Here is a 13,502-nt window from a genome sequence, read left to right as displayed (position 1 = left end):
TTTTGTTTTAGGCTTCCTACCCTGGTCCAAACACATGCGCATTAGTTTAATTGGCCTTCTAAATTGCAGGTGTGCATTGTTGTTTCCAGTGGGTGCCTATCTCCACCGGTCAATAGGCAAGAGGTGAAGTTCACCCTGGACAGGTCGCCAGCCTATCACAGGTCAACACTGAGACAGGACTGACAACCATGCACACACTTTCAGTCATACCTTAAGAACAAATTTGGACAGACCAATAAACCGAAAGCTAAGTGGATAATGTGTTGTTGTTTTTTTTTTTTACATCTTTTAGGCTACTTCATGTTGTCAAACAGGTTCTATTTAAGTGATTTCTTAATTCTACGGGTCTGGCAGTAATCAGGGCGGGTTATGATTAGTGAAATTAAACTCATCTTTAAAAGAAATATAGTTAATCCCAGTTAATTCATTTTATTTACCAAGGTGAGCATTCTTTCTCTTGCATAGGGCCAGGTTGGTTTCCTTCAATAAATTAAATCATCATTTCAGTATTGCATTTTTTTATTTACTCATATAATATTTGGCTGATATTAACATTTGAGGATCCAACATCTTGAAGTGGAAGCAGGAACAGGAAAAATATGTTTACATCATTTTAACGAGCCGCGCAGGATTCATGTCCGCCTTCACTAAACAAGCTGCTGGTTACTGGGTTACCGGGCTGGCTGCGCGCGTGCCCTCCCTCGCGCGCGTTCTAGGGGAAGTGACCGCGCGCATCGCAGCTGGCTGCTCGGTCTTGGCGCGTGACAGATGGAGCCGATTTGAGCACGAGAGAGTGAGAGAGAGACTGCAGCGAGCATTTTTTGGGAAAAGGCGAAGAAATTCAGTTTTTTAAAAATCTGCAATGAGAGCTGAACAGAGTGAGAATGGAGAGAACTCAAGGAACTCGGTGAGAGGATAATGGAGACAGTCGCTTTAATTAATGTGATCTGTGTCTTCATGGGAATGTCTACTAACACTAATCCATCTAACCCCCCTCAGCCTTTCAGTTTGGCTTTAAGGTTTCATCCATACTAAAATCACTGTTAAAGACCAACATGCTCACATGTTTGAACTCGTCTAAAAATGTAAATGTTTTAACATGAACAAAAATATATCTGTTCATTATGTGTAGACAGTTATGATTAGATATACCAATAACCTCTGACTTTATATTCTAAGTAACACATATGTAAATATTGTTTACCAGTCACACAGAGCACAGAGGGGTTTTATTCTATTAACAAAGGAGCTGATGTCTAATTCCCATTATTACATTACAGCCATTTTCTTGTTTATATTTAAATCTGGTTCAACAGTCATCCATTAATGCAGATCATTCTAATTACTCCTGCTTAGTGCATGAAATAATAATTGTTTATAGTACGTATGCAGCCCATAGATAGTTTAAAGTGTGGTTTTAAGGTGAGCTTTAAAAATCAAAAGGTTTAGTTTTATTCTTGCTGGTGTTGGTTGTTGGTGGTGTGTGTCTGAGAGGAGAAAAAGAGGCACCCAGTGCCCAGTGGCATGGTGAGTGGAATGATAAACAGAAGCTTGTGCTATCCATGTCAGTACCCTAAAATAGAGACAAACCAAGTGGGTCTCAGATTGCCCCGTGGGCTCCATATAAGTCTGGTCAGCCTGATCCTGGCTTCCTCTGTGTGTGTTTGAGAGAGAGAGATACAATGACATGAGCACCTGCTGTCGGGACAGCAAGCTTTATTTAGCGCCGCTCACTGTGCAGAATTAGGTGATTTATTTTTAAATTGTGTGCATCTCTTAGGTCATTGCTTATGGCTTGTGTTTGCAAAGGTTTTGGGATGATGCCCTGCTGTGATGCACAGACTGGAAGTCAGACTCAAAACCTTAGAATAAAATTAGCCAGTGTAAAATATGTATTTGATATATTAGCACTGAGGTGTGCTAATTCAATTTGACATTTACAGTCATGTCAGAACTGCACGGTGGAGCAGTTGGTAGCACTGTTTCCTTGCAACAAGAAGGTCCTCGGCTCGAATCCCTGCCTGGGGTCTTTCTGCAGGGAGTTTGCATTTTCTCCCTGTAGATGCACGGGTTCTCCCTAGGTACTTTGGCTTTTGACTCTGTGGATTCAAGAAAATCCACAGTAAACAAACTTCTAATGCAGCCTATCCTTTTCAAAAATTTTTGGGGTGATGTATTATCAGAGCACCCTCAAAAAGATTGATTAAAATAAAAAATTAAAACCCCAAAGTTAATGACATCCATACCAATGATGAATGTACTGATACATCTCAATAAATTTGCAATTTATGCAATTTGGTTTAATTAATCAATAAATGCTTGAAACAAGATATTTTTATGCACTTATTGAAAAGATACATAACATTTTTTCTACCTGTTTGCTAAATTCCAGAATAACGAGGAAAATAATTTTCTTAAGAACTTTTTTTTTACTTTTGTTACTTTCTTTAAATGTGTAGGTTTCCATACATTTCCTTAATATTTGGTAGCATCGCAATTTAACCTGTATAACAATATGTATGACTCATAATAATGTACCGGAGTTTTGGTCCATTTCTCTTGATAGAACTGGCGGAACTGGGTCAGCTTTGTAGGCCTACTTGCTCATGATGCCATCTTTTTTGTGAAGTGCACCAGTCCCTCGTACTCGTTGTCTTCCGCTTCATCCGGGACCGGGTCGCGGGGGCAGCAGACTCAGTAGAGACACCCAGACATCCCTCTCCACAGACACCTCCTCCAGCTCTTTTGAGGGAGCCCAAGGCGTTTCCAGGCCAGCCAAGAGAAATTGTCCCTCCAGTGTGTCATGGGCCGTCCCCTGGGCCACCTCCCGGTGGGACGTGCCTGGAACACCTCCCGAGGAAGGCGTCCAGGTGCACGGTCCCTCTTGCATCAAAATACCCCAATGATGCTGCCACCTCCATACTTCACTGTAAGGATGATGTTCTCAGGCTTGCAAACTTCCCTCTTTTCCCCCCTAATGTAATGAGGGACATTATGGTCAAAATGCTTTAGTTATAGTTTCATCAGGCCACTGGACATGTTTCCAAAAATTTAAGTTTTTGTTCCAAACTGCATTTGCAAACTGCAGTCTGGCTTTTCATGTTGCTTCTGGAGTAATTGCTTCTTTTTCTCAGAGTGGCCTTCCAGCCCGTGCATCTTAACAAGGTCTTTTGCTTTTGGTCTGGGGCTGATTCACACATTTCTCACCTAAACATGCCCATCTCTGGGACACAGAACCCATCTCCATTTTGAACAATATGGTGGTTGGACTTTCCCATGATGTTTATGCTTGTGTATAATTGAACCAATGAACCCTCAGGTATCTGGAAAATGGACCCATGGATGGACCAGACTTATGTAGGTCCCCAATCTCTTCCTGATATCTTTGGTGGTTTCTTTGGATTTTCATGATATCACACAAGGAAGCAGAGCATTAGAGATTGTTAGGTATTATTTAGTCAACTCAGAGGTAAGAACGATACAGTCAGAGTTACTTGCAGCAAGGGTAGCCCACTTTGCAGTGAAACTACAAAGTTTTTGACACCCTATCTCTTTATTTATATGCACAGTTCAACAGACAGTTCAGACAGGGTGTGTGTGTGTGAGACAGAAAGGAGGCTGGTTCACACAGAGATAACAATGATCTCACACACACAGGGAGGAAGGCATAGTGCAGGTGCCTTGCAACACAAAGTTTTTACATGAGTGATAACAAGTTTTTGCACCCATCCAACAGTCCCTCCTTTTATCACAAGTAAAAACATTTAATATAAAAACGAGTAAGAAAAATACTTTGTATGAGCGAAAACCCACGGACGGTAAACAGATTATATTTTGTGGGAAATACTCATACGGCCCCGCCGCCCTCGGCGACCATTAAAAGTTAAATGTTGATTAATTCTTGAAATCATAAAAATAAAAGAATAATACTTGAAACCATAAAAATAAAAGAATAATACTTGAAATCATAAAAATAAAAGAATGATACTTGAAATCATAAAAATAAAAGAATAATACTTGAAATCATAAAAATAAAAGAATAATACTTGAAATCATAAAAATAAAAGAATAATACTTAATGAAAACAGTAAAACATAATAAAGAAATTTAAAAATCTGCCCTGTTTATGTCATCATTGTACTTTTTCTCATTTCACTTAAGCAACAACTTCTTTCGATTTTCTGCTGTAAGGTCATTTTATGAAATACAATGTATGAGTACACTCAGGCTTTTGATGTGATTTATTTACAACATGTCATCATAATCATCCCCTTCATTTTCGTGCATTTCTACCTGGTTCAGTGTTGCATATGCTACAGTGATTGACTGAGTTACTATTCTTTGTACCATGCATTTGCAACATGGGATAATACATATTGACAGGAGACACAGAAGGCCCATGCATGCTATTACTGCAACTAGGAGAACCTTAAAAAGATTTATCCATCCCCCTGTGAGCATCCAATCTAACCAAGAAGAGTTAGGATCTGGGTGGTCATGTGCCATGACATTTTGCAGATTCCGTAGGTTGTTTAATGCCCCCGTTATGTTTGCAGAGTGTATATTATCTGGGATATATGTGCAACAGGTGTTATTCAATAGAACACAAACGCCCCCCGTTGATGCTGTTAGAATATCCAAAGCCATGCGGTTCTGAATTATCATGGCTCGCATAGCGCTCATTTCTGTGTTTTGACCCTCTTCTACTATTATGGAGTTATTTAGAAACAATCCAAATCGATAACTTAAAGTTTCTACGTGCAGCATTAATTTGCCCACACCTAACCAGGGTAAGAGAGATAATAATGTTTTATCATCTTTAGACCAAAGTTTAAATTCATCTGGGACATTTGTTCCCCAAATGGGGTCATGTGGTTTAACATCTATTTCCCTTTTTGATCTCCTATGTGGTATAACTATAGTCTGCTTACTAAGTACCACAGTGTGATCTGATGTGAAAACTGGGGCACATACACCATACCAACTGGTATGCCACCCCTTCTATCCAGTATGTGCCGTTTCCGGGATTATTCCTGTAAGTGTAGAAGTAGTTACATTTCGTAGTATTCCCTACAAAATGAGTATGATTCCCTGTAATATTTTGTCTTATGCAGTGTCGTTGGATTCCGGGGTCTGTTACATATGCTTTGAATGGTTCTGATTTCCCTGTAATGTTGAGAGGTTGCCATTGTTCTCTGTCGCAAGTGCAGTTTTCTGGGTCACAACTATAATTTAATCTCTGGTTACTGAAAGATTGGTCTGGCATAAGAAAGAACTTTTTATTTGTATATCCTATCAGGCCCATTGATATGGCGCAACTTGTCTCGGTGAGGTTCATAGCTTTGACATATATGGTGGGGCCTTGGGAATGCACGGGCATTATAGAAATAACATAACAATCAGTTTTATTTTGAGTTTTGGCTGTGTCATACACATAACGATACCAGTAATTTTGCAGAAATGGGTGTGTGTCATGTCCTTCCGTCAGTGGTCTGAGATGGGTCCCGTCTGATGTCCATCTCTTCTGGTTCGGTATCACCTCCTGTGGATCCTGCTTTAGATAGAGAAAGAGTCCTGCTGCCAGAATTAAGCTCAGGCTTATCAGTCCTGTCCACATGTTACAGAGAGCCATTTTATAATTGGGCGCAGATCAGCTGTTTTCTTCACCGGTTTGAGACGCTGGGCCATATGGGTCCTCCAACTCCTTTGAACCCGGACTTCCTCTGCTACCCCGTCGGTTGGTTTGGCTCCTGTAACGGCAAAACTGGCTTACAGTGGCTTTTATGGATCCAGGAAGGCCTCTCTGCTATTTTCAGAGCTGTGGGCGTTGTCAGGAGCACTTGAAACGGCCCTTTCCACCGAGGAGTGCTCCAATCCTTCCGGTGGAGTGTCTTAATCAGGACCAGGTCTCCAGGCCTCAGGTCATTCTGTGGGATAGGAGCAGAGATTATCGGCAGACCACTGGACATTTGTTCTTCTTTTGTCTGCAACATTTTATTCATCCACTCAGCTAATGAAGTTTCCTGTTGTGCTTTCTCTATTTCATTCATGTCAGAGGGCAGAGAAAACGGTCTGCCATGTACTATTTCTTTGAGAATACAAATTCACATCAGCAACTTGGTGTCACGTGATCTCAGGCTCAGAACACAGTGGGTGGAGTTATACAATGATGTACAGTAGGTGGCAAATGGAGTAAGACCGGTTTGATTTGGAGTTATTCTCATCCATAATTAACCAGGGATAGGCATTCGGGCCATGGCCTCCCTGTTTCTTCCATTGTTTTCCTTAATCTTTAACTGAAACCCTAATGCAACTTAGTTCTATTAATTTATTTACAAAATGAGTTCCATTATCTGACCTTATAATCTGTGGGATACCATATGTGGGGAAGAAATGTGTCACTAGGTTCATCTATTACAACTAGGCAATATTTCTTCCCCCGTGTTTGCAACAAATTATGCATGATCTGCAAAAAGTCTTTGCATAGTCAGAAAAATTTATAGTGTAGCATTAATGCTTTACCAGATGTGACATATTCCCCCCTTGACACGTGGGTCTTCCCAATGTGTCACTGTAGTTGTTGTGTTGTATAAATCTTTTTGGGAGGATTGGTTTATCTTCTATCTGATAGATGTCATCTTTTCTCTGTGCTCCTCTCTTTAGCCAGGCCTTTATTTCTGTCTTGGGTGCTGACTGTTGGGCGTCTTTCAGCACGTCTGTGTCTATAAATAGCAGATCTGACATTTTCTCTTTAATAGGTTGAAATGAGTTAGTTCTGTCCCTGATGATGTTTTAAAACCTCTATTTTTCCAAATCTTAGCATGGTGATGTACTGATCCGAAAACGTATTGGCTGTCTGTGTATATAGTAAGTATTTGTCCCTCATGTAATTCACATGCTCTCACTACAGCATATAATTCTGCTGTTTGGGCTGAGCATGTATTGGGTAGAGATTTAGCTTATATTATCCTATCGATGGTTGTTACTGCATAACCAACTCTATTCTTTCCATATTCATCTTTAGATGCTGAGCCATCTACAAACACAACACATGAATCTGGTATAAGGGTTTGAGAAATGTCTTGTCTGGGTTTGGTGTCTTCTTCAACTTTTGCTTTATAAGAATGTGGTTTTCCATCTTCTGCAGTAGGTATTAGAGTACTTGGATTTAAAGGGCACATCTTTTTAGAGTTATGTTTGGCTGTGATAATAATAGTGATGTCAGTGTGATATGCCTTGCATGTAGCGTCAGGTGCTTCTCTTAATATTCCTGACTTCAACATATCTTGTATTACTGGCTTAGTATCTTCTTCAGCTTCTGGCTTTAAGGGGTATTGGCGGACTGATAGCCTTTTTTCAGATATTAGTTTAACCTTGTATGGTGGGAACCCCTTTATAAGTCCTACATCAGTTGATGATTGGGACCACAGTTCAGGTGGGACAGCAGCCAGGGCAGGATGCATGTTGCTCTCTTTGCTCTCAGCTAAGCCCTGTATTTGTCCCTCTGCCTCATCTAAATGTATCCTTGGATGGACTTTGACTATCCACGCCAGAATGAGCTTCCAGATTCCTGTATTAGGATCCACTTTTGACAGTGTCAGTGCTGTTCCTGCAGAGGTTTAAAGCCTCTGTTTTTCCAAATTCTTCTTATTATTTTTTATCATATTTTATAAAGTACCCAGTTTTATAGATCAACATCCAGTTTCAGTCAGCTTTGTATTTAGTTCAAGTAACTAAAGTTTGTTTCAATTAACTCAAGTTTTCTCTATTTTAGTCCAGTCCAGTAATTCTGTTAAGGTTCATTTCATCTTATGTTAAGTTTGAGTCTAATCTGATCATTTTGAACCTGACTGGAAAACGTCTAAACATCTGTTAAAATCTTTTTGTTTTACCATAGAGAACTGACCTAATATTATTATGGTAATGTTGAGGACTCTAATTTTTACATAACATGAAACAGACATTTATTTCACAAAAACAGAAAGTCAAACACAGACATTTGGCCACATGAAAGTTTAAATAACCTGTTTGTAAAAGAATTATGAAAAATTGAAGACAGATCTATGAACTTTCTTATGGTTATCAGTATTTTCAATAGAGGTAGAACCTTTGCCATCTTTATATGATTTTTCGAAAAAGATTCTGGAAACCTTATTAAGATATAAATTTGGCAAAGATCATCAGAACATCAGACCTTTATTAGCGCTTTTAAGGTCCCTCAAAGATGCATTACAATGAAATCAGTTGTTGTGGAATTTTCTTATCAAAGTGGGTAGAAGTTGACTCACAACAAGAGAAAATCCGGACTTTGTCTTATAAGTTTTATTCAAAGGCATTCAGCGTTTGAAGACCCTGACACGGAGGTTAGTCAGTGAAACAGAGCCCCGATCAACATTTACACACAGTATTTATACCAGAACATGACAGTGTTATCTCAACTTCCAAGAGTCTGTGCTTTATGACCCAAACCCTTCTTGAGTTCAAAGGTGACAAGGTTATCTAGGAACAGACCTAACTGCCCTTCCTGACATCATCCTAAATAATGGGTCTTAACCATTAAACTCTCCAGCATTGGAATTTAGAGTCCATCTGCTCTAAAAACAGAACACTTAACAAAACACAGAGGTCAGAGGTGAGAGGTAGATGGAAAATCACCTGTGGGTGATAAAACACAGACTCAAATGTGAGAGGTGAAGGGAATATCAGAGCACTTTAAAAGAATTTTCCATTACACTCCTTTCTTCTGATTACAAGATAATCACAAAACTAAAAGAAAATTCTACAAAAGCATCACCCAAAGCTTATAATCCAAGGAAATAAGGTGTGCTTTCCTCCTGAGCAATACAAATATCTGGATCTTTAATTGGATTTCTATTACCCCGAAATCTATAAAGAGTTCCTGTAGACGCACACGTTAAATTAGTCTCACTAGAAAATTTACCAACATTTCTGCTTTTCCGTACCGCATAATTCCTCACCCAAGGAAAAATGACCTCCACCAACCGGTTATCTGGAAAGAAAGTAGCTAGAGTATAAGCAGTATCAATAGGAACTGGTACCAAAAATGGTTGATCATTAATAGCATGTGGAATCAAACAACAAACATAGCAACTATCATTTCTTATCTTCCTCACGGTTTGATGCATCAGTTGCCACCAGACATTATCAGTATGATCATAGTAGTCAGAAAAGTGATGGATCTCTCTTCAAATCAGCTGATGAGTATTATTAACACAATTCCTCAAATTAGCCTTACATTGTCTTTGCTGTACCTTTTCCCAAATGAACACAAGAGTTATAAAAATACTTGAAATACCAATCATTAGCATCAGAACAGACAATCTTCCATTTAACTGCATCGTGACCTTGAAGTGGAATGTCCTTTCTTCTGGTACTGAAAGCAAACAGTTTTTTCTCAAAGAAAACAAATTATAAACAACTTTAAAAAAAAAAATAATAAAAAAAATCCTGCTGCCTCTCCTGAGTGGCTTCTGCGCTTCAAGCTGCCCTGTTACCAGTCTGGTACAGGTGGGCGGTCGTAGGAAGCTCCTCTAGAAATATGTTTAGAAACAGGAACTCTAACCTGCTTGAAGTTAGGCTTCCATAGTCCAACTTATGATTTTTAACTTTCAGGCAATGCGATGGCCTTAAGTAGATTCTGAAATAACGTTGCACTGCCCAAGGGATTATTGTGCCCTTGTAAGAACAGTGTTCTTCAACCACCTGTTCAATCACTCGCCAGTGATCAGCTTACAGTTCTTTGTCTTGTGGTGGTCCGCTGTCCTCACACCTTTCAGGCCGTGGATGATCCAGTTGGAAGATGACTTGTGTCCTGGAAGCCAGATGAAGCTGGAGGAGCTGGAGCTTTCCTGCAGCTTTCCTGCAGCTTTCCTGGGTGTCTAGTAGGATCTGATATGGGCCATTCCAGCACCTGGACTTCCTGTGTTTTCTCCTAAATTCTCTGACCAGAATCCAGTCGCCAGGAATAAAGAACTGGAGGGTGGAAGTGGTTGTTTCTGGTAATGCAGCCTTCACTGTCTGTGAAACTTGAGAAAACACAGTGGACAGGTTTTGACAGTAAAACAACATCCTATCTTCACACAAAGATGGGGAAGAAAATTATCTTGGCAATATCCGCATGTCCAAAATAGGAGACCTGCCACACAGCACTTCAAAAGGACTGAGATTTGCCTGTGTCCTTTGTCTCAATCTCATATAAGTGAGAACAATAGGTAGAGCCTTCACAACACTTGGCTAATTTTCAATTCAAAATCCCATTCTCAAACCTAAGTGCTTAACTACATGAACTTCATCAAAACATCCAACAAAATCAAAAGAATTGATCTTCTGACTTCACCTGATATACTAGCAGTGACCATCAGCTAAATATTCTGAATATCAAAAATGTGACATGATGTTTGAGGAAGGTCTGATTACAGGTCAACATTTCATAGTTTCAGAATACCCAAAAAGAATTTCAAAAATGGTCTAATCTATGGAGATGTAAAATTTCACAAAAGAATCAACACCATAATTTCAGAGAGGTTATCATAATGTGGTCTTAGGGAGCTATGCACCATTTATATAAACAAAGTACAACGTCTCTCTCGCATTGTCACTAAGTCCTCACTGGAGGTCTGAGCTACCCTTTTTCCCATGAGTGCTAAAACTTTTGGAACCCCATGTTACTTTATTCTGACATTCCCCTCTTCTGACGCAGGGTCCAACCCATGCGACAATCCAGCAAAAAGTTTGTACAAAAATGTTCTAGTAACCAAGATCACATAACCTAGAACCAAAGAAATGAATTCTGACATAACTATGTGTCACTATGAATTTAAGAAAAGCAACATAAAGAACATCCAGATGTTTTTTTTTAACTGCAATTCAGTTCCATCAACAACTAAACACAAACTTTAGTTATTCACGTCATCAATGTCTCACTTAGAAATTAGTCACACATCATCCTAATTTGTCTTGTACAAAGATGAGTATTAGATTAATGGACATCCAATGTAATTTGGATGAATAAACCCTACAAATTGAATCAAATAAATAATTCCCACCAAGTATAAAGGCATGACTCTGATTCTTTATCAAAAATATATTCCTTACTTTTGCATATCTTGAACTGTCAACTAGTTTAATGGCACCAGGGAAACTTTCAATCTAATAAATCACCAATGATTCTGCATGCAAAACTAATTCTTCAAACTAGTTTAAACTATTTCATTAACCTTTTAATAATAAAACACATAAATCTAAAAGTCATGCTACATCCTTAATCATTATACAAAAAAAAACATGTTATTAAGGCAACAATCACTACAAACATGTTGATTCTATTGTCTCTTAAACAGTGTTAAAACTCAGGAAGGGAGGTGCTGAGCGTTACCATGACAGCAAAGGCATGAACCAATCTAGTAGGTGGGCGGAGTCAGGCAGAACTAACCTCTGATTGACAGCCTATGGGCGGAACCACAGTTTCTTCATTCCATCCCACATTAATGAAACTTAAACTACAAAACTGTTAACATGCACCTACCTCAGAAACAAGCTGCTTCTTAATTCTCCTGAAAACTCAAAGTTTAATCAATCTGAGATTTAGAAACATTATTCCAAACATGGATTATTGTTTCATGCAACATATAATCAAACATTCATACCAACAAAACAAAGACAAAACATCAGAGACAAACAAATGGCCAAATTTGAAGCTTCAAGAATTCAAAGAAATTTTTAACAATCTCTTTTCAGAATATGTTTTCTCAACCATATCTTTTAATGCTATAATTGATCAATGTTGTTATGACAATCTTCAGGATTGTTTTTTTTAAAATCAGTGCACATAGTCCAGAAAATCTCAAAGTATTTAGAAGCACAGCAACAGTTTTCTCTTAAATTAATCCAAATTTACTGATGCTGAAACCTTTTGCTAATTCTTTGTACTGTAACTCTGTAATAATAACTACAATCCTGAGAGTTATTGTTATAGTTCTCTTTTTGTTTGGCTCAATTTGATCGCAGCTGCATTGCAGAATTTCAAGTTAAATGCAAATAAGTATTTTTTATTTAATTCAATTCAAATTCAAAGATACTTTATTGATCCCCGAGGGGAAATTAGAAAAGTCAGCATTGACATTTTCATGTTATACCCAAACTAAACAAAACTGCAGTGTTTGACTTAATCATAAATTAAGATAAGAAGCTTGTCTCCAAACTGGACTTTTTCCCACATTGTGTTTAAAAAAGAACAAACATCATTTTCTTTAATTTGGCTATTTAAATTTTGAGAGTTGGGAAAAACTTATTACTAGAACCCCTCTTTTACAATCCAAATGCTGATAAATGTTTCAATATTTTATCTCTTAATAATCTGAAATCACCTTGTGTATCTTTGTACTCATATGTATTCTTTTAATCTTTAAACCTTAAGAAATCAAACAAGGAGACTTGAGTTTGAGCCGACCATCCTCTTACTGTTAAGAGAGCCTTTATTGCTTTTCTTTTCCTAAAATGAAGGATTTTACTTGTCTTTATTCCGTTATACAAGTCCTAACCTTGGTTCCAAAACTAAACTCTTCAACCCCAATCTGTGTTCCCCAGAGTAGAAATTTTGAGTATTATTGCATTTCAAAGTCACCAAAATGACTGGAACTCATCATTGGCTTAGATCTATTTTAATAAGTAATCAGCCTACCTTTAATTAAGTCTTATAATTTCATGGACCCAAAATCTATGGCTTACAGGCTTCAGGAGTCCAGGAACCACAAGTTGAGTACTACTGCATTGAACAATGGTGTTAACTTTCTGCAGAGATTGAAGGATTGGCTAAATATATTATTTCTGCTTGGACAATAATCAGATTTAAAATCATTAGTTCACAGCTCCTAATTTACCTCAGATCATATTTGCTTCTAACACAGTTCATAAGAAGCTTCAGACAAACATTATGCTAAAAAGCCAAAAACAAAACAAAAACCAGATCTGTTTTAAAATAAAGAAAAAGCATGCTTAAAAACTTGGTACTGTGGTGGAAAATAACTCCACGGTTCTGAAGGCCTTTTCATGCAGTCTTTTAGGAAGCATGAGATTAGTTTAATTTTTGTGTGGTACCACTGTCCAATCAGAATCTTTCTAAATAACCCAATTTTTTCATACTCATTGTAAAGGTTTGTTTTACCAAGGAAAATGTGTTTAACAAAACCAATTACTCTCAAAAGTTTTAAAAGTTTTTAGCTGGTGATATCTTAGAAAACAACAAGTGTTTTAATATTTCTATGCAGCACAGAACTGATCAGGTGTCCTTTCCTTCTCCAAAGGGAGAAAAAAGAACCTGCAGAACCAAACCTTTCATAGTTTTTGTCAGGACCTGATATAAGGTACAGTGTAAATCAACACGCTGCATGAATCAGAAGAGGGAAGAAAAAAACTAATATAACCTCTTCCCAGCAGCTGCTGTGAAAAACAATGAATTTGTACTTTCCATAAGCGTCAGTTAG

The 13,502-nt window shown here is 38.1% G+C and overlaps 1 protein-coding gene across 3 annotated transcripts in view; it reads left to right on the top strand.

Moving 5' to 3' along the window:
• The first annotated feature begins 732 nt into the window (after positions 1–732).
• The window catches only part of usp28 (ubiquitin specific peptidase 28), a 60,357-nt gene continuing 47,587 nt past the window's right edge, over positions 733–13,502 (top strand). For 2 of the 3 annotated variants that reach the window (XM_047379160.1, XM_047379159.1), the window contains exon 1: positions 737–907. In XM_047379160.1, the coding sequence (XP_047235116.1) occupies positions 863–907 (45 nt within the window). In that variant the 5' untranslated portion in view covers positions 737–862. Of the gene's footprint in view, positions 908–13,502 lie in introns of all 3 variants that reach the window. The other variant, XM_047379158.1, reaches the window with a different exon arrangement.

This window comes from Girardinichthys multiradiatus, chromosome 11, assembly GCF_021462225.1.
Source record: "Girardinichthys multiradiatus isolate DD_20200921_A chromosome 11, DD_fGirMul_XY1, whole genome shotgun sequence".
NCBI lineage: Eukaryota > Metazoa > Chordata > Actinopteri > Cyprinodontiformes > Goodeidae > Girardinichthys > Girardinichthys multiradiatus.
Note: the sequence above shows the minus strand (reverse complement) of the source record. Positions and strands in the feature narration are given on the sequence as shown.